The sequence below is a fragment of the Chenopodium album genome, chromosome 9, assembly GCF_948465745.1.
Source record: "Chenopodium album chromosome 9, dcCheAlbu1.1, whole genome shotgun sequence".
Lineage (NCBI taxonomy): Eukaryota > Viridiplantae > Streptophyta > Magnoliopsida > Caryophyllales > Amaranthaceae > Chenopodium > Chenopodium album.
Genome location: NC_137842.1, coordinates 62,180,240 through 62,200,821, shown reverse-complemented (window position 1 = coordinate 62,200,821; position 20,582 = coordinate 62,180,240). Strand labels below are relative to the sequence as shown.

General features: G+C 36.6%; 1 protein-coding gene across 1 annotated transcript; it reads left to right on the top strand.

Annotated features, from left to right (window-relative positions):
- The first annotated feature begins 717 nt into the window (after positions 1-717).
- Positions 718-3,954, top strand: LOC145560069 (zinc transporter 1-like). Its single transcript, XM_081621324.1, has 3 exons — positions 718-1,623; positions 3,286-3,435; positions 3,573-3,954. The coding sequence occupies exons 1-3, from the start codon at positions 997-999 to the stop codon at positions 3,876-3,878; spliced, it is 1,083 nt and encodes a 360-aa protein (XP_081477450.1). The 5' UTR covers positions 718-996; the 3' UTR covers positions 3,879-3,954.
- Positions 3,955-20,582: the final 16,628 nt, after the last annotated feature.

Here is a 20,582-nt window from a genome sequence, read left to right as displayed (position 1 = left end):
AGGACCTAAGTTTAACACTATTTATATACGCGAATTAATTGTTGATACATATCAATATGTCATTCAAGTATTCAACTGCAAAAGGTTTCTTTTATTTTTTCTTTTTTGAAGGGAAGGTTTATTTATTTATTTATTTGGAAAAGAGGAGTTTTTTTTTTTTTTTTTTTTTTTTTTTTTTTTTTTTTTGCAAAGCAGGAGATTGAATGTACATAATCGTGTGATTTACTCTTTGCAAAATTTTATTTTATCATTTTTTTTTTGTTGTGAAATTCAGTTTTTAAATAAAATTGCTTTTGCGTTGTTCTATTTTTCATTGCACCAATTAAAATAGAAAGCTATTCCGTATTATTATTATTATTATTATTGTTGTTGTTGTAAAAAAATAGTGAATTAAGGAAAAAAAAAGTGAATTCTTGAAAAGATATACGTAAAGAAAAACTATCAAATCAAAGGTTAGCATTGAATATTTTGATCAATTAACAGCTATTATCCTTTCCAAAACAAAAAAAAATCTTATATCACATAATATACACACAATGTCGACATTCTTATGTTGACTAGTAGAAAATACATCAAATTCGTACTTAGAAAATTAACAGAATCTTGTTGTTTATTGAGTTAATGGCGACATTTGTGAACGTTATTTCTTACTCCTGTTTTACGCTCTCTTATACTTCCTATTTATATTATTTCATTAATTTATTTTTCAAACTCAAAAAGCTTACTCTCATGTCACTATCCCAAAACTAAGATCAAAAGTCATAGATATAAAGTTAGTCCATCATACAATAATGATGAATTTCATATAAAAACACATACATTATACTACATAATACTCTCTTTTTAGTATCTTCTTTGACTAACTTTTAGGAAACATAGAACTCCCAAAACAAAAGTTGTGAAATCCGAATCAAATAAACCTTCTATTCACACACCAAAAAAACCAATCACAACAACAAATAATTCCTCATTTGAGATTCGAAAAAGCCAAAAATAATGTTACTAGGCAAGAAATCTTACTACGTTATTTTGGTTTCCATTGTCCTTGTTTTACCAATTTCATTGGTAGCGGGTGATTGTACGTGTGAACGTGATGAGGTTACGGGCAATAATAGTAACAACGCGGCCTTAAAATATAAACTCGGGGCAATTGCCGCTATACTAGCGGCAAGTGCCCTAGGAGTATGTCTCCCTATAGTAGGAAAAAGTTTCCCAGCGTTACACCCCGAGAGTAATTTATTTTTCCTAGTAAAGACGTTCGCGGCCGGGGTAATTTTATCCACGGGATTTATTCACGTGTTACCCGACGCGTTTGAAAGTCTTACTAGCCCTTGCCTTAAGGAGAGTCCGTGGGGGAAGTTCCCCTTCACCGGACTCGCCGCTATGGTAGGGGCTCTAGGGAGTTTGATGATAGATGCTTTCGCCACCGGACACTATCGTAGGGTCCACTTTGGGAAGCCGACCGTGGCGGCGAGTGTGGATGAAGAGAATAGTGGTGATCATGCCGGGCATGTACATCTTCATACTCATGCTACTCATGGACATGCCCATGGTCCGGGTCCAAGTGCTACCCCTGAAGGGTTGACTGAATTAGATCGTATCAGATATAAAGTTACCTCACAGGTAAAATTATTATAATATTTTTGTGATTGTTGTTTAATTTAATTAATAAGTGTTTGAGGAGGTTAAGATCAAGTTGAATCTATATAATATATAATATACCATCTATATAAATATAATATTAGAATTTTTTTTCCGTACCAAAAAAAATGAATTCGCATTTTTTTTTATAAAGTATAATATAATAATATATCCGTACTAGTTATATAAGCATTAATTAATAATTATATATAAATTGAGAATTTATGACAAAATTACGCGTAAATCAGTATTCATTCTTTCATTTTTTAGCTTATTTTTTTTAAATAAAATAATGTGTTGTTTTATTAGGAGTTTTTATTACGGAGTAGTTGGTTAAAGTCCACACAAAAGTTGCAGGGAACGGGGGAATCGGAGTCGGCAACTATGAGATTTTCATAGTTACATGAGATTTTGTGCACATGGTTGAGATTAATTGTGTGTTAATTTAGTCACAACTAATTAATTTCTATAAAGATTTTTTTTTTTGACAGATTCTATAAAGAATTATTGAAAAAAAGATAGATATAATTGATAATTCCATATTTTTTCATACATGTCGTTTTTTATTTGATTGAGATGTTATGAATATTAATATTCATTATCATTATTATTTATCTTTATTAATACTCGTATTGATTTTTAGTGTAGAAATTATAATTGACTCAGTGTAAATAATTATTTGTAATAAGTTATCAAAGTTGATTCATAGTGTAAATAATTATTCGTATAATTGATTAGTAGTTTGTTGTTGACTTGTTGATGAAATCCAAGTGAACTTTCTTGTGATTGAATTATTGATGAGCGAATTATTTATAAAAAAAGTAAAATTAAATAAGGACGTACTCCCTCCGTCCCAAAAAGAACGACCCATTTGGCCAAAATTCTGTCCCAAAAAGAATGACCCATTTGCATTAAAACATCCACCAATTTGCTACAATATTTGTGCAAAATTAGCTTCCCCATATAAAAATTTAATTTTCCATGTTATTTTATTACTTTCTCTCTCTATTTTTTTACAAACCCCATGTAAATTTATCTTTTCAATATACTTTTACTTAATTTCCTTAATACCCGCGTAATCAACTCAAATGGGTCGTTCTTCTTGGGACGGAGGGAGTATATGTACTATGTAGTCATACTGTTATAGTATAGGGTCAGTACTCAGTAGGCAGTGGGTTTAATTATTTAAGGAAATTAGAGAGGCCGAAAGTACTTAAGGACTGGACATTATAACTTTCAACTTGTCTTTAGTACTATTGAGTTTGATAGGCAATTGAAAGGAACATAACACCTACATATGTTAACATTTTTATTTATTTTTTTTTTTTATTTTTTTTTTCTTATAGGTACATTTTTGTGGATTATTATACATTTATAATGTACCATTAAATTACAAGTTGTCTTAGTAGTACTTTTTGTGTGCTATTATGTATGTTTAGTGGTACTTTTTGTTGATTATTTTCTCGTAGAATAACTACTACCTATCACCTATTATGTTGTAGTGGTACATTTTACCATCCTACTCCGTATATGTTTCTACAACATATATCCACTATGCGCCAATACTTAACCCATTGCTATATCTACTCACCTATATTTACTACCGAATTTAAAAATAAAGTTATTTGTTGATTCATTGTTCAGGTGTTGGAGATGGGTATTGTGGTTCATTCAGTAATCATAGGAATATCACTAGGTACTTCTGAAAGCCTTGACACCATCAAGCCTCTCATGGCAGCTTTGTGTTTCCATCAATTCTTCGAGGGTGTAGGACTTGGTGGATGCATTGTACAGGTAAATTATATTTGTACAACACTTATATCTATGTTATAAATTAAAATATGCTAATGTATGCATGATCATATCATAATGAACATTATTTTTCTAATTTGTGCATACTATATATGTATGTATCCTTGGTAATCATGTAGGCAGCTTTCAAGTCAGCATCTACGTTGTGCATGGCATTGTTCTTCTCCCTTACAACTCCGGTAGGAATTGCAATCGGAATCGGAATATCTAATGTCTATGATGAAAGTAGTCCAACAGCTCTTATTGTTCAAGGGTTGCTAGATGCGGTGGCGGCCGGAATTTTGATTTACATGGCACTTGTAGATCTTCTAGCTCAAGATTTTATGAACCCTAAAGTTCAAAACAACACTAGACTTTTCTTTGGAGCAAATCTTACCTTGCTACTTGGTGCTGGTTTTATGGCTGTCTTAGCTATATGGGCTTAATTTTTATTATGACTTTAAACATTTTTGTGACGTGATCACTGATTATATTGATTTTTACCTCTAATTTTTTTTTTAATTGTTATTATTACTTTTTTTTGAGTGTAATCAGGTGATGAGCTACATATATTTTTGTAAGTATCATATCATTAATTACATGTTTATATTCCGTATGATGTACCATATATATCCGAATTTTGCATCTAAAAGATTAGATCATTTTCCAAAAAAAAAAAAGAATAGATCATCACAAATAAGTGCTCCGTATTATTTTTTTTTTGTCCAAAGTATATTATTTGACAAGCTCATGCACCGTGTACAAACAATAGCACCTTCATTCGTTTGTACAATATGTGGTAATTTGGTGATGAATTGAGCAAATTGATTTCGTAAAATTTTTTGTTTTAATTGACTGAGCAAAGCTTGCATTGTAAGAATTAAAAAGAAGAATTTGGTAAATATGGTCCAAACCTTCACATTTTCTCTTTAAATAATCTCACTTATATTTAAATAATTTGAATTTTAGATTGTATTCGCTTTTATTCCTCATCTCTCAAGAACCCCCCCCCCCCCAAGTTGTTGCCACTCCTCAACCTACAATCTTGAAACCCCTCCACCTCCTTTTACATCCACCCTCAAAAACCCTTATGTAGAGGTGTTTTAGGGTTAGGAAGGGGAGAGGGGTGGAAAATTACCTTTAAATGCTCCAAGTGTTCGCATGCCCGAGCTGTAAGTCCAAGCAAAATTGGTTGTGCCTAGGAAGTTGTGTCGCTATTGAATTTAATTTAAAAAAAATCTTGTTGGAATATAGAACTCTTTTAACTTAAATTACTTTTCTCGTCAAAAATAAAAAAAACTTAAATTATTTTTTATTTTTGAATTTTGGACAACCCATAATAATTGGTTAAAATTTTGGCATGCTTTGAATTGGCTTGAAAGAGCAGGTTTTATTGCGACATTTTTCTTTTGTTTTTTTTTTTTGCTCGAACTTGGTCCTGACCTGGTCTACTGCCTTAGCCCTAAAAAGAGTCTCTTTTTTTTTTTTTTCCAAGGCTTGGCCCCATGGTTAATAGCTTTAAATTCTTCCAATGGCCACCAAAATTGTTAGAAAATCTAGAAACACCGACCACCGTTGCACCAAGTCACCAACAACCAGCCTCGATCTAACGGTTTTGACGACTAGCTAGCCACCAGCGCTGCGTTGTCAACAATGAGACATGTGTGTTTTTATTTTATTTAGGCATTCCATGACCATATATACATGATTAATTGATTATATATATCAAGGCCACTAAAGGGTGGCGCTACCTGCTTTTCTTAATGCTCAACCAGGGAAGCGGTGCTGCCCTTTGGTGGTTCTGATATAATTTATTAGGCGATTACAGATTAGGTAGTGACATGTTAACTATGGTAGTTCATTGTGTTTACAGATTAGGTAGTCATCACATTTTAAGATCTACTTCTATACCTCAAATTTAGACATGAAGAAGTTTTTAACCACAACATAGTTATGTCATACTATGTTCCTTGTGTTTGATGTCATTTTTTCTAAGTAATCAATTAGCAAATTTCTTCTGATATGGTCAATAATAATAAATGTAAATATTTATAAGCCAATCAAGCAAGGAATTAAGCTAGCTAGCTAGGAGTAGAGCTATACACTATAAATATATATCATATGTAATCAATGTAGTTGATGTATACGTAGAGCTACATATAATCAGGTGTATATTCTTATCCAAGTTTGTGTTTTTCGGCCCCGTTCCTAGAAATTTATGGGCCCTGAGCATAATGTCAAAAAAGGCCCTTTACGTAACATTTTTTTTTTACACGCAATAGCTTTAAATAAAAGACAATGAAAATAGCTTACATTATTTGAATAGTAAGTCTCCATACACAATACTGGAGAGTTTGCATAACATTTTCGGTAATTGAATAAATATGAAACGGTGTAATTGAAAAGATTAATATTTTGGAGCAAATACTCATAGAAACCGGAAGTTTAGAAGAAGAAGTGGAAGGCTATATTGCATTTTGTGGATGGAAGCGCTACAGCGACCAGATGTGGTGATGGTATTATTTGTCAGTCTCCTGAGGGAGATAAGTTTTGAATATGCAATGAGTTTTCAGTCTCCACCTAATTGACATCTAAGTAATTTAATGTTAATTGCTAACTAAATGCAGTAATTATCTTTTTAAAAAAGTAGCTTTTTTTTTTTTTTAACGAGTAAAAACTAAAATTCTATAGCTATGCAAACTGATTTTTTTTTTTTGGGCCCCTTTCTGACATGGGCACTAGGCGGTCGCACTCGAGGCCTACCCCTCTGGGCCGGCCCTGCCCTGGTGTTTTCCGAGAAGCCAATTGATTGATTAGGTTGGTGCTTTTTTTTTTTTAAATGGCTCGGGAATATATTAATAAAGATCAATATCCGCCGCTAAAGACAATAGGCCTTGGGAGAACATATCAGACCAAAACTTACAAATTTATCATACTTCCTCCGTGTCTTTTTAAGTGTTAATTACACTTACCAAATCCGGCCGTGTTTTAAATAAGTGTTACACTTATTTTTTTTGGCAAAAAGCTACATTAAAATATTATATCTCTCTCCTCTCATGGTCCCCACCCAAACCCACTAATACTTTTTTATTATATTTCTCCTCTCACATTCATTACTTTTCAATAAACTATTAACCCCGCTATCTTTCTTTTTCAAATTTTTAATACTCCAACTACCCCACTTACCGCTTATTTTATTTAAGTCAATTAAATTGTCTAAAACTATGTGCCGGTCAAAGTGTAATACTTAAAAAATCACGGAGGGAATAACCTCTAGTATCCCATATAGCCACAAAACAAGCTACTCCCTCCGTGTTTTGGAGTCATTTCAAAGAGATGAGGGGGAATGAGAGGGGGAATATAGATAATTCAAGTAAGGGGAAGTTGAGGGGGTTTTCGACGGCTTTGGGGTGGTGGTCGTGGCAAAAAAAGGGGGAAAGGGGATGAGGGAGGGTGTCTTGGGTGGGGGGAAATGGAGGCGGGTGGGCGTTGTGGGTGGGGTAAAGTGAAGGGGGTGGGGTCGCTGGCGCCAATCGAAGCTTCCGACACCGGTTGCCGGCAGGGGGGAGGGTGGCTAACGAGGAGGGGGGTGGGATTTAACGGAAACCGTTAGGGTTTCCGTTAAAAGGTAGTGCTTTTAAAACAAAACTTAAAACTAAGAGTTCGTTTGGCATTGTTGTGGTTTTCTGTTTTTTGTTTTTTAAAAGTATATGATAAGAGTCCCATAATGAATCAAAAATTATATAAACTTATTAAAATTATGATAATTTTGAAAACTAACAACAGAAAAGTGGAAACACCTTTTTCTTGTTTCCTGTTTTTGGTTTTTGTAATTGATTTTCAAAAAAAAGGAAACTGAAAACTAAAACTGATGCCAAACAAGCCTAGGTAGTGTAAAGTTATAAAAACTGACTACACATGCGCAGGGAAAGTATGCGTAAAATTCTAGTATTTTTCATGGTATTCTAACATGAAATTTCGGGCTAGCATAAATATTGGAAATAAAAAAAAATTTGGGGGGGGGGGGGAGAAAATGCCTGAAGAATACCATGAATTCCCTGACTCGACATTCTGATGGGTTCAGATGGTTACCACCCTTTTTTCTACAAGAAATTTTGGGACACTATCAACCTTGACCTTACTTCTTTCATTAGGAATATCTTTGAGGACAAAGCTATCCCCGCGAGCATTAATAAAACCCTAATAGCCATCATTCCCAAGATCTCCGAGCCTAAATCTATCTCCCAATTCAGACCTATAAGTCTCTGCAACATTGTGTATAAGATAGTGACTAAGATCACTGCCAATAGACTTCGTGGTTTTCTCCCTTCTAGGATCTCTCCTAACCAAAATAGCTTCCTCCCAGGGAGAGGCACCGAGACAAATGTGATTGTGGTTAATGAGGTTTTACACTCGATGAAGAAAAGAAAGGGGAAAAAGGGTTGATTTATCCTTAAATTGGATTTGGAGAAGGCTTATGATTAAATTGAGTGGGTTTTCTTGAGAAATGCCTTAGTTTTCTTTGTCTTAGACCTCCCTTCAATTGAGCTCATTATGTCTTGTGTTTTTTCAGTCACTTCTTCTGTCTTAGTTAATGGTATTCCTACTGAGAATTTTAATCCCTCTAGAGGCATTCGCCAAGGTGACCTCCTTTCCCCCTACTTAATTATTCAGCATATGTATGGAGATTCTTTCTCAGTTGATCCATAGGGAGGTAGATAGGAAAACCTGGTCTCCTTTTGGTATGGGTAGTAAACAAGTCCCCATTTCCCATCTTCTTTTTGCTGATGATATTCTTCTTTTTGGGGAGACTTCTCTTGAAAACATTCTTTCTCTTAAGGACACCCTTGATACTTTTTGTGCCTTTTCCAGTCAAACCATTAGTGTGCTTAAGAGTAGAGTTCTGTTCTCTAGAAATACTTCTCAGAATGATAGAAATCTCTTCTGTGATGCTACGAGCTTTAGAGAGACTGATGACTTAAGCCCTTACCTTGGTTTCCCCATCTCTAGTAGTAGACCTTCCAAGAATAGAGTTAAGTTAATTTGTGACAAAATTCTCAAGAAACTAGATAGCTGGAAAGTTGTTATGTTATCCAAAGCTGGTAGGTTATGCCTTGTTTCAGCCACCTTAAATACCCTCCCCAACTATTATATGCAATGCATGCTTATGCCCTGCTCTGTTTTGAATTCCCTTAATAGTTCCTTGGCTAAGTTCTTATGGGGGAAGGGTGAAAATTCTAGAGGTCTCCATTTGGTGGGGTGGGATCACATTGCTAGACCTAAGGAGAGTGGGGGGCTGGGTATCAGATGCTTTAAGGCCTTGAATAAAGCTCACTTATTGAAACTTTGGTGGAGGATGTTGAATCAGGAGGGCAACCTTGCTGTTCAAGTTTTAAAAGACAAATACTCTAAACCTAATAATCAATTTAGAGCCTTTTCTGCTGGGTCTCATCTCTAGAGTAGTATGGGAAATGTTTGGGATTTGTTTAAGGCTTGTATTCAATGGGGGGTGGGAAATGGGATGGATATTTTTGCTTGGTCTGATAATTGGGTGGGTTCGGGTTCTCTTAGAAGCCTTATTCAAGGCCCCCTTTTAAAAGTAGAAGAGGACATGATGTTGGAGGAGTTTACAAATGGGCAATGGGATTTCTCAAAGCTTTCCTTTGTTCTTCCTGAAAATATTGTCAGTACTTATAAGAGTGTTCCTATCCTGGACCATACCCAAGGATGCCAAGACTTCATCTTTTCTACCCTCACTGATAAGGGTAAGTTTGATTTAAAAAAAACTTTAAACTTGTTTCAAAATGATTTTGGTGAAAGCAGGAAAATGGATTGGATTTGGGCTATTAATTCTGCCCCAAAAATCAAAATTTTCATCTGGTTGTGTTTTGTGGATAGATTACCTCACGGGGTCACTCTCTTTAAAAGAAGAATCATCTCCTCAAAAGCGTGTGCTCACTTTCAAGACATCCCTGAAAACTCTCTCCATGTTCTTAGGGATTGTGAACAAGCAAAAGGAATTTGGGAGCTTCTCCATATGCCACCTCCTTTCTTTTCTCTTACCCTCCAAGATTGACTTTTCTCAAATCTGACCCATAACCCCCCTTCTTCTTCTGACACTTTGCTCCCTTAGCAAACTTTATTCTCCTTCATTCTCAGGACACTACTAGAAAAGTGCCGTTTTTCGACGAAAAAATTCCTCGGAAACACCCTGTTGTCCGTCGGAAATAGGGTTTCCGACGGAATTCCGTCGGAATGTGTCGTCGGATAACCTTTTGTAGGAAAAATGGCCGTTTCTGACGAAATTTCCGGAAATCATGCATCGGAAGACATATTGGGGCCCGAAAAAGTCCGTCGTAAATTTCCGACGAAACCAAATCCGTCGGAAAATTCCGACGGAATTTCCGTCGGAAACTTCTACCAAAAAAATAAAAAAAAAAACCCACCCCACCCCACCCCACCCCACCCCACCCCACACCACCACCCACCACCACGTCCAACCCCCACTGCCACCCCACAAGCCAAAAAAAAAAAAACCCACCCCACCCCCACACCACCACGTCCAACCCCCCTGCCACCCCACAAGCCCTAAGCCAAACTCTAAGCCGCCACCACCACCTTAACCCATTTAACCCTAATCCACCTAACCCGAACTAACCCACCCACCAGACCCACCACGACCCTAACCCAATAACCTAGATCCACCACCACCTTAACCCATTCAACCCTAACCCACCTAACCTGAACTAACCCACCCACCAGACCCACCACGACCTTAACCCAATAACCCAGATCTACCACCACCTTAACCCATTTAACCCTTACCCATTTAACTATAGCCCACCTAACCCATAAAACCCACCACATCCAACCAAACCACCAGATCCGACCACCCACCTAACCCATAAAACCGACCAACCCACCTAACCCATAAAAACGAAACCACCACGGCACCAAGCCACCACAAAACCAAAAAAAAAGAAGACTCGAAAAACATACCTTTTTTTACTGAAATTGGCTTCGAATTCTTGAAATTTGGTTTTAATAGGCCAAATTCGATCATGAAAAGTCTAGATCTACACTTTTCATGGTCGAATTTGACCAAAGAAACCATTAATTCCGATTTTTGACCATAAAAACCCCAAGAAATAGAAGAGAAATAAGGAAAGAGAAGAAGAAGAAGATGGAGGAGGAGAGAGGAAGAGAAGGAGCGGAGGAGAGAGAGAAACAGAGAAAGAGAAGAAGTGGAAGAGAGAGAAAAAGAAGAGCGGAAGAGAGAGAACGAAAGAGAAGCTGGAGAGAGAGAGAGGAGGCGGATGAAAGAGAAGCTGGAGAGAGGAGGAGAAAACCCTAGAAGATTATAAAAGGCCGGGTTTTTTTTATTATATATAATCATATATTCCGACGGAATATTCCGTCGGAAATTTCCGACGGATTTTGATTCCGTCGGAAAATTAATTTTCCAACGGAATTTGCCGTCGAAAATTTCCGACGGATTTTAATTCCGTCGGAAATTAAATATTCCGACGGAAAATTCCGTCGGAAAGTGTATTTATACCGACAGATTTTTGTTCCGTCGTAAATTTCCGATGGATTTCCGACGGAATGTTAAAATCCGTCGGAAATAAACGACGGAATAAAAATCCGTCGAAAATTCCAAAGTTTACGACGGAATTTCGTGTCCGTCGGAACAATTCCGTCGGAAATCAGCCTTTTTCTAGTAGTGGGAAGCTATGACTTATCCGTAATGATTGTCTCTTTAACCAAAGAAACAAAGCCCGTGAGCAATCCCTTAGAGAGGTCCAAGCTTTAGCTTGGGAATTCCAAACCTCCCTAAGGATATGCTCGGGTGTTTCAACTCCTAATTCTACCTCTTCCTGCTGGCTTCCTCCTTTGCAACCAAACTTCAAGCTGAACTGTGATGTGTCCTTCTCCTCTGAGGGTGAATCGGCTGTGTAGACACCCATTTGTGTCTCCCCAAAACCAAACCCAGTGATGAGTACCTTTCTCGTCGAATCATAATCGAATGAAATGAAAGTGTGGAAAGTTTAGTGTTGCGGATAATTTTAATTTCTTTTCTCTTCTCTTTATTTTTGAAAACCTATTTAAAAAAAAACAGCCAATCCAGATTGGTTGGTCCATGATATGGGTCCAATAGTAGTGTAGTTGGATGGGGTTTGAAAAGAGCTTTCCAACGACATATTATAAGCCCAATTCCGATGAATATTGAGGAGGCAAATTATAAGATGCACCATGGTGCATATAGTTCTAGGTGAACCACCAATTAAAATATAATCTCTATTCTCTTTCCTCCTCTACTTTCCTAATTTCTGATTTTTTTCTCTCTTTTATTTTCTCTCTCCTCTATTTTCTCTCTCCTCTATTTTTCTCTCTATTTTATTTTTCTTTCTTTTGAATTCTTTCATCATCCTTTTAATTGAATTCCTTCATATTGTTAATCACCATAGAGTGAATTTCTTCATTACAATAAATTAAATTCAAATTTTGTTTTCTTCAACCTTCGATTTGAAGCTTCGTTAATGGAGTTTTACAATGAAGTAGTGAAGCTAAAAATGGCGTCGTCGTCAAATAGAAGGTGGTTAAGACGATGGTGTGATTATTTTTCACGAGATTTCATCATCTAAATCACCATGGCTAGGTTTGAGTTTTGAAATATGTAGCTTTCATATTCTTTTGATTTTTTTAGTGATAATTGTGCATTTTGTTATTAACAGTTCTGCATTTGATTATACTTTAGTATTTTGAACATTTTACGTTAAAAATTTGAACGTATGATACGTTTTCTGTAAATACATAACATGTATTTTTGGAATTTCGAACATCTTTATTATAATTATGAACATGCAATACATTACTTATGAACTTATTTTTGTTTCAGATCTATGTATTTTTAATTTTATTAAAAAATTTGGCATTCTCTGCTTTATAATTTATAAATATAAACATTTGGCATTCTGAGCAGTGTCTTCAAGTGTAGAAGTTTTTGAACGGTGTTCAGATGTTTGTGCTTGGGGTTCATAAGTTTAGATTTTTGTAGGGTGTTCAGTTGTTTATGATTGGGGTTCAGGTTTTTGTAAGGGTTCATAAGTTTTTGAAGGTTGTTCAGTGGTTTGTAGGGGTTCAGAAGTTTTGGGGGTTCAGAGATTTTTGAAGGGTGTTCAGTGGTTTGTGATTGGGGTTCAGAAGTTTTTGTAGGGGGTTCAGAAGTTTTTGAAAGGTGTTAAGTGGTTTATGATTGGAGTTCAAAGGTTTTGTAAGGGTTTAGAAGTTTTTGAAGGGTGTTCAGTGGTTTGTGGTTGGTGTTCAGAGATTTTTGTAGGGTGTTCAGTGGTTTGTGGTTGGGGTTCAGAAGTTTTTGGGGGTTCAGAGGTTTTTGAAGGGTGTTCAGTGGTTTGTGATTGGGGTTCAGAAGTTTTTGTAAGGGGTTAAGAGGTTTTTGAAGGGTGTTCAGTGGTTTATGGTTGAGGTTCAAAAGTTTTTGTAGGGGGTTCAAAGGTTTTTGTAGGGTGTTCAGTGGTTTGTGGTTGTGGTTCAGAAGTTTTTGAGGGGCTTGAGAGGCTTTTGTAGGGTGTTCAGTAGTTTATGGTTTGGGTTCAGAGGTTTTTGTAGGGGTTCAGAAGTTTTTAAAGGGTGTTCAGTGGTTTGTAGTTGGGGTTTAAAAGTTTTGTATGGGGTTTAGAGGTTTTTGTAGGGTGTTCGATCAGTGGTTTGTAATTGGGGTTCAGAAGTTTTTAACAATTGGTTTTTTCTTAGATACATCATCGAATTTCTTCTTTTTTGGTGTTCTGATGTTGAACATTTGATTAATTGTACAATTTAAAAACAAATTGTGAATTTAAACAATAAATTACTAACACATCTTTATCCTCTTCAGTAGGACCAGATAATTTTGATTTTCAACCAAAAAAAATTTTAAAAATTAATTTAAAAAATGTCAAAAAGACAATTATATAGTGGAATATAGATTCAACTTTACAATTTGTTGAATTATATTAGCAAATTTATTTAACATAAATGTAGGAAAATAAAAAAAGTTAAGTATTGTTTATCTTTTTGAAGGTATTTTCGTGTGTTTTTTGTCTTTTGTCATGGTAGCTTTCAGTTTTTAGAGAGACAAAAATGGTGAGAGGAGAGAGAAAATACAAAGGAATTCATTGAGGAAGATTTTCAATTTATGAGAGGAGAGAGAAAATTTTTAAAATGAAATAAAAATAGATATGACATTTTTTTTAAAAAAAAAACTTAAATAGATTTGACAGTTGGAGAGAGGAGGAACTATTATAAAAATATATAAAAAAAAAAACTTTGTGGGCTTCTTTCATTTGGGCTTCTTGTGTGTTGGGTGTGGATTGGGCCAGGTGCACCCTAGGTGCACCATGGTGCACATAATACTAATTGTATTGAGGAAGTTATGGCCAAATTACCGAACTGGGCCTGGTTTGAGCCTTATATGCGGCCCAATGATCTAGAGGAGGGCCTAATATAGATTTATCATTCCTAATGTTGTTTTAGTCTTCTAGATTCTTCTAGAAGGTTCTTCATTCCTAATTCAATTAGCATTGATAAATTGACTTTTGTTGACTTTTTAGAGTTTTAATCAGAATAAAAGAACGTTTTTGAGGAAAATACGATTTTATCCTCATGTACGGGAATTTCTATCTGATTTTAAGAAAACGCGTCAAAAACTTAGTCAGCGCCAAACGCCAGCATTAGCGCCTGATGCTAAGCTTGCAGGTTTTACGCGTCAGAACTCTGTTTTGATTTTTTATCTTTTTGGCTGATTTTCTCTATAAATAGAATTCTAAAAACTCCGTTTTCATTCACCAACTCTCATCAAGATTCTCTTGATTACTCTCTCTCTCTTTTCTAAACTAGCTTTTTCACAAATACAAAATTCTGCATTCATTAGATTTAGAAACACCTAGCCATATTCGAAGTTGCCTTCGCCCTAGACGTGAAAGTTTTAATTTCGAGGGTTTGGTCTCAAATCTTTATTTCGATTATTTAAATTATGATTGTATTATTATGATTCTAATAACTGGAAATTATTATGATTCTAATAACTTTAAATAAAAAATTATTTAAAGTTATTAGAATCATAATAATTTAATTGTTTGTATTATTATTTTCCTTGAAGTTAGTAACACGTGTGTTTTGTTATTAGAAAGAGGAACGAGACATCCAAGTAAGTACTTTAATGGTTTAATTGATATTATGATATAGAAATCATGCTTAGATTGTTATTATGATTCCTGATATCATGTTAGGATGTTTTTTCTAATTTGATGTTTAGGGTGACAACGATAAATTCCTAGTATCATGTCTAGGGTAACTTTAATATCAAGTATGATTAAAAGTACGATGCTTCCTATGTTTTTTGTAATATTTATGATTGTTAGTATCATGTTAGGGTTAAAGCTTTGATTTTAATTGTTTAGTGACATGCTAGAGTTTGTTATTAATCTTGTTAGTATCATGCCTAGGATCTTGCTATTATTATGCTTTAACATGAACATGAACATGATTATGATAATTATAATTATGATTATGATTATTGTTGTGTTGAATTATATAATTGGAAAATTTGTTAATTACTACCTCAGAAAGAGCTCACTTGTGAATTACTACCCGTAAAAAAAAAGTTTCTAATTACTACCCCACATTCAACATAATTGCACCGATTACTACCCAAGTGCTATTTCCGGTGACTTAACTCAACATATGACGTCATAACCCAAGTGTAACCATATATTAACCCAACCAAAGTTAAATAAACCTAACCCACCCAAAATTTTTAAAAAATTACCCCCAATTAATTACCCCCCACTTAACTGGCGAAAAAAAAAAAAGAAAAGGTTAATTCTTCTTTTCTTCTTCTGATCTCTTCTTCATCTTCTTCCTTAGCAAAACTCCATTAAAACCTAGAATTACAGTTCGTTTGCGAAGCAAAACCAGTGAAAGCTCACAATATTTGCCCTAACTAACAAAGTAATCTGGTTGTGAACTTGGGTTCCAATTGAATTTTGCAAAAAATGCGGAAGAACAAAGGAGTCACCATCTGGGCAAGCAACAAATCGTCTTCCTGGATTCTCTTTTGTCCAAGAGGTCATCAATGAAGTGTGTAATCCGCACCTACAAAGCCTAGTACTTGGTCGAGCAAGTTGCATACTCATCTTCAACCTAAACCAATTGATATTGAAGGTTAAATTCTGCTCAATTGTTCAATTGTGTAAAAAACCCAAATTTACACACAAAACCCTAAATAATTTGTTCAATTATCACAAGATCAGGGGAAACAAATCATTTACCTTTTCAAAAGTGTTGCTTTTGCAAGCAGAAATGCGCGAATCACCAGGAGGATGAACACTTACGTGATTTATAGAGGAAAGGATGAGAGAATTTGGGTGAAAGATCCGTTGAGAAGTTCAGTTGGCTTCTCTCAATTGATTTTATATCAACTAAGTTGTTGGGGTAAATTTCTTAGTTAATTTGTGTTATTTAAGGTTAATTAGGGGGTGATTAGGGGGTAAAAGGTTATAATTTGGGTGGGTTAGGTTTATTTAACTTTAGTTGGGTTAATATATGGTTACACTTGGGTTATGACGTCATACGTTGAGTTAAGTCACCGGAAATAGCACTTGGGTAGTAATTGATGCAATTATGTTGAATGTGGGGTATTAATTAGAAACTTTTTTTTTTTTACGGGTAGTAATTCACAAGTGAGCTCTTTCTGAGGTAGTAATTAACAAATTTTCCTATATAATTTAACGTAATTTGTTAATTTACGAATTGTTTTACATAATTTGTTAATTTACGAATTATTTCATGTTATTTGTTAATTGACGGATAACTTATCATATAACTAATATATAAAGCTAAATTTTTAGTCAGGTCACGAGATTGCGACATTTGGCGTTCTAACTTTTTGCCAAGTGTCGCGCCACGTTGGATAGATTTAAATAGACCTCATAAAATAAAAAAAAGTTAATTTAGAATTCTATTTGGATAGATTTAAATAGACACTGTGGTTGTAATTTTAAGTGAACCTCCTGACTATGTTCATGATGTAATATGGGAGGATAAACCTCCTTAACTATCGTGTAACCTTTTGACTTTGTTTTTATCTAATTTCCTGCCCCCGGCTTTGCATAAAAAAAAATTCTAGTATTTTTCGTTAAAAAAATTTAAAGGCCTTATTAGGGCCCGGCTCTGCCCGTTAAGGATCCATAATTGGTTGACCCAATAAAGGCCCGGCCAATTTAATTAATTTTTTTTTTGAAGGAAAGTTAGGAGTACCATTAATTAAGATTTGGACAAATTGTCCATCAATACATACGGAGCAACTTCATGGGGACAATGATTTTCCCAAATTTGCTCAAAACCAAACCGTACTATCCTAGCTAGGAAGTGGGCAACAGAATTCCCATCCCTGCGAACATGAGACCAAGACACAAACTCAAGGAATTTGCTAACATACATTATATCATCTAGCACTGAATCAAGGTCGGAGAAAAGTCATTGCTCTTGAGAGGCGGTTGATAATTACTTGACTATCAGACTCGACAATCACATGTTTCACCCCATACCTTCGAGCAAGCTTCAAGCCAAAGAGGATGGCCTTGCCTTCAGCGATCTCGGGGGGGCCAGCAACCCCGGGTACGTCTATTCCCCGCAAATAAGACCTCTCCCCTGTCATTTCTAGCCACAGCTCCAACACCAACCCACCCCTCATCACGCAACGAAGCATCGCAGTTTATCTTGATGAAATCAGGTGGGGGGGGGGGGGGGGACACCATACCTTCGGACTTCTCCCTTTCTTTGCTCTTGCCACACCATAAATTTTGGAACAATATTTTATGCAATCATCAGTGAGTCGCTGCACCCTATCTTTGATAACCAAGTGAGGCACTTCCTTTGCATTGAAGACCTTGTCGTTGCGTCTGCTCCAAATATACCATAGAAATGCTACACCAGTTAAGCACCTTTTGGAGTCGATATTGTGCCAACGCACAAGCATATCCTTGAAATCTTCATTCGGAACAATAGGGACCAAACTCTCGCAGTCTAATTCCCTCCATAAATCACGCACTGCATTGCAAAAGAAGAAAGCATGCGCCATAGTCTCACAATATGTACAGCACCAGGGGCATTTATCAATTTCAGCCATGTGCCTATAGTGTAACAAATCGCGGGTAGGGAGTGATTTTGTACAAGCTCTCCAGAGGAATTGCTTGACTTTCGGTATAGTATCCAACCCCCAAATAAGCACCCATGCCTCATGAAAAAGCTCAAGATTACACGACTTACCCAGAAGATAAGCCGTTTAAATAGAATAAATTCCATCGTGAGAAAAGGCCCATGTAAGTTGGTCCTTGGGGTCACGAATGCTAACTAGAATTTGCAAAATACAGGCAGCATCTCGAGCATTAAAATTGGCAGCAATAATGTCATGATTCCACTCATTTTGCTCACTGTTAATGAGGTCTTTAACAAAGGTGAGGCCATCAGTCCTCTAGGAGAGAATAAACTTTCCCTGATCATCAGCTACCCAAGGGTCCGAATAAATATTAATGTCACAACCGTTGCCTACCCTCCAAATGAGCCATTCTTTCACAAGTGCCTTTGCACCCCAAATGCTACTCCATGAATAACTTCCATTTAAACCCAACGAGGCCTCCAAGAAGTCACAATGTGGGTAATATTTCCCCTTCATAACTCGGCCAAGCAAGGAATCCGGGGCTGAAATGAGGCGCCAAGCTTGTTTACCAAGTAAAGCATCATTAAAAACCGACATGTCTCTGAACCCGAGTCCACCAGAACATTTTGGTTGGCACAAATGGTCCCAGCTAAGCCAATGCACCTTGCGGTTAAGATCTGTATGTCCCCATCAGAATTTTGCAACCATAGATCTTATCTCCTCAATAACACACTTGGGAATTTTGTAGACTCCCATGAGGTAGTTAGGAATAGCCTGTATGACTGATTTAACTAAGACCTCCTTAGCAGCCCTTGACATTAATTTCTCCTTCCACCCGTTCAGTTTTTTCCATATTCTATCCTTCAAAGCAGCAAAAACCATTTTCTTCGACCTTCCCAAAATGGTTGGGATGCCTAAATATTTCTCATGCTCGTTCAATAGTCTCATTCCTAGAAATTGAATCAACTCATCCTTCTTCGACTCACACACACCTTTGCTAAAAGACACCTCCGATTTATCATAGTTAATTTTCTGCCCGGAAGCTGCTTCATATACGTTGAGTATATCAACTATCTGTGAGCATTCCACTCGGTTGGCTCTTGCAAAGAGAAGACTGTCATCTGCAAAGAAAAGATGAGAAATTCTCGAATCATTCCTGCTAGCACCCGCTCCATGAACAAGTCTATGATCAGATGCCTTTTTAATTAAGGCAGAGACTAGAAGGCATCCACAATGATAATAAAGAGGTAGGGAGAGAGCGGATCTCCCTGTCTAAGACCTCGAGAAGGAACAACTTTGCCACAAATACTCCTATTAACAATAAAAGAATATGTGACAGAGGAAACACACCTCATAACTACGCGAACCCAAGCCTCAGCAAATCCCATCTTCAAAAGTAGTTTTTCCAGAAAAAACCACTCCACTCTATCATATGCTTTGCTCATATCGAGCTTCATAGCAATAGTACCCTTACGGCTTGTGCTTCTATTCTTCATGGTATGAAAGAGTTCCATGGCAATAATAGCATTGTCAGTAATCAACCTGCCTGGAACAAATGCACTCTGATTTTCCGAAATTACATTCGGCAAAATTTCCTTCAAACGCATAACAATCACTTTCGAGGATATATTATATAAGACATTACAAAGGGCAATTGGTCGAAATTCGGCCATAGAAGTGGGGGATTGCACCTTAGGAATGAGAGCAATGTTAGTGTTGTTCACAGAGGAAGGGGACATCGACCCACAAAGGATTTGATTAACTCGCTCAAAAACAGCATCACCTACTACATGCCAAAATTTTTGGTAAAATATGGCATGTAGTCCATCTGGACCCGGGGCTTTACAAGGATGCATAGCACTTAGAGCAACAAATACCTCCTCTTTGGAACATGGCTTGAGTAGAGATTCGTTGTCTGCCAAACTGATACAAGGGGAAACCGCCGCAAGAACATTCTCACACTCCTCCATAGAAGGGCCTGTGGACGCAAAGAGATTAGTATAAAAATGTTCAACAATTTTTTCAAGCTCCTCATCCTCGGTTTGCCAAGTTCCAGCCGAGTCAAATAGGCCTTTAATCTCATTACGTCTTCTTCTTTGGGAAGCCTTGTGATGGAAGTATTTAGTGTTGCGATCCCCGTCCTTTATCTCTGTAGCCCTTGACCTGAGATACCAGTAAGCCTCTTGTTTTTCAAATAAATCATCAAGCTTTTTCTCTAGAACCGAAGCATACTCGATGTTCTCAGCAGACATGCCTCTACTTTGCACCTCTTTTAACTCTTTCTCGACTTTGTCAATGTTCCCATCCAAGTCAGAAATTTAGTACCACTCCACTTCTTGAGCGCTGCCAAGGTACGCTCTAGTCTAGCTTCAGTTGGCACCCCTGCATTGCCACCCCAAGCATCTTTGATGGTCTTCTCGCAAGAAGCATCAAGCAACCAGGCTGACTCGAAACGGAGAGCTTTCTTCCCCCTTTTCTTCTTTTTTTTCGGACGCTTAAGTCTCACCAGAATCGGGCAATGGTCTGACTTGTATCTCACAATATTTTCAACTTCGGCATCAGGAAACAAAGAGCGCCACGAGTTGTTGCAACAAAACCGATCAAGCCTTTCACGAATTATGGTCTGCTCCGTAAGACCTCTATCCCAAGTGAACAAGTCACTCAAGCACCCAAGATCATGTAAATTACACTCTCTAAGGCATTCCCTGAAATCTGCTATAGCCCTCCTTTCACAATTTGCTCCACCCTCCTTTTCATCATAACTCAAAATTCGTTAAAATCTCCCCCAATTAGAATAGAACCAGTGAAGGATTCACATAAGTTCCTGAGAAGCTGCCAAGTTTTGTGTTTGTTTGCCGTTTCCGGCCAACCATACACACCCACAAAACGCCACTTAACACCATCCCCTCCGTCTATATCACCACAAATATGA

Bases quoted from the DNA above. Each gene is read 5' to 3' on its own strand.
- LOC145560069 (XM_081621324.1), top strand. From the start codon at position 997: ATGTTACTAGGCAAGAAATCTTACTACGTTATTTTGGTTTCCATTGTC. The intron at 1,624-3,285 runs GTAAAATTATTA...TTCATTGTTCAG, and splicing joins GATATAAAGTTACCTCACAG to GTGTTGGAGATGGGTATTGT. The intron at 3,436-3,572 runs GTAAATTATATT...GTAATCATGTAG, and splicing joins TTGGTGGATGCATTGTACAG to GCAGCTTTCAAGTCAGCATC.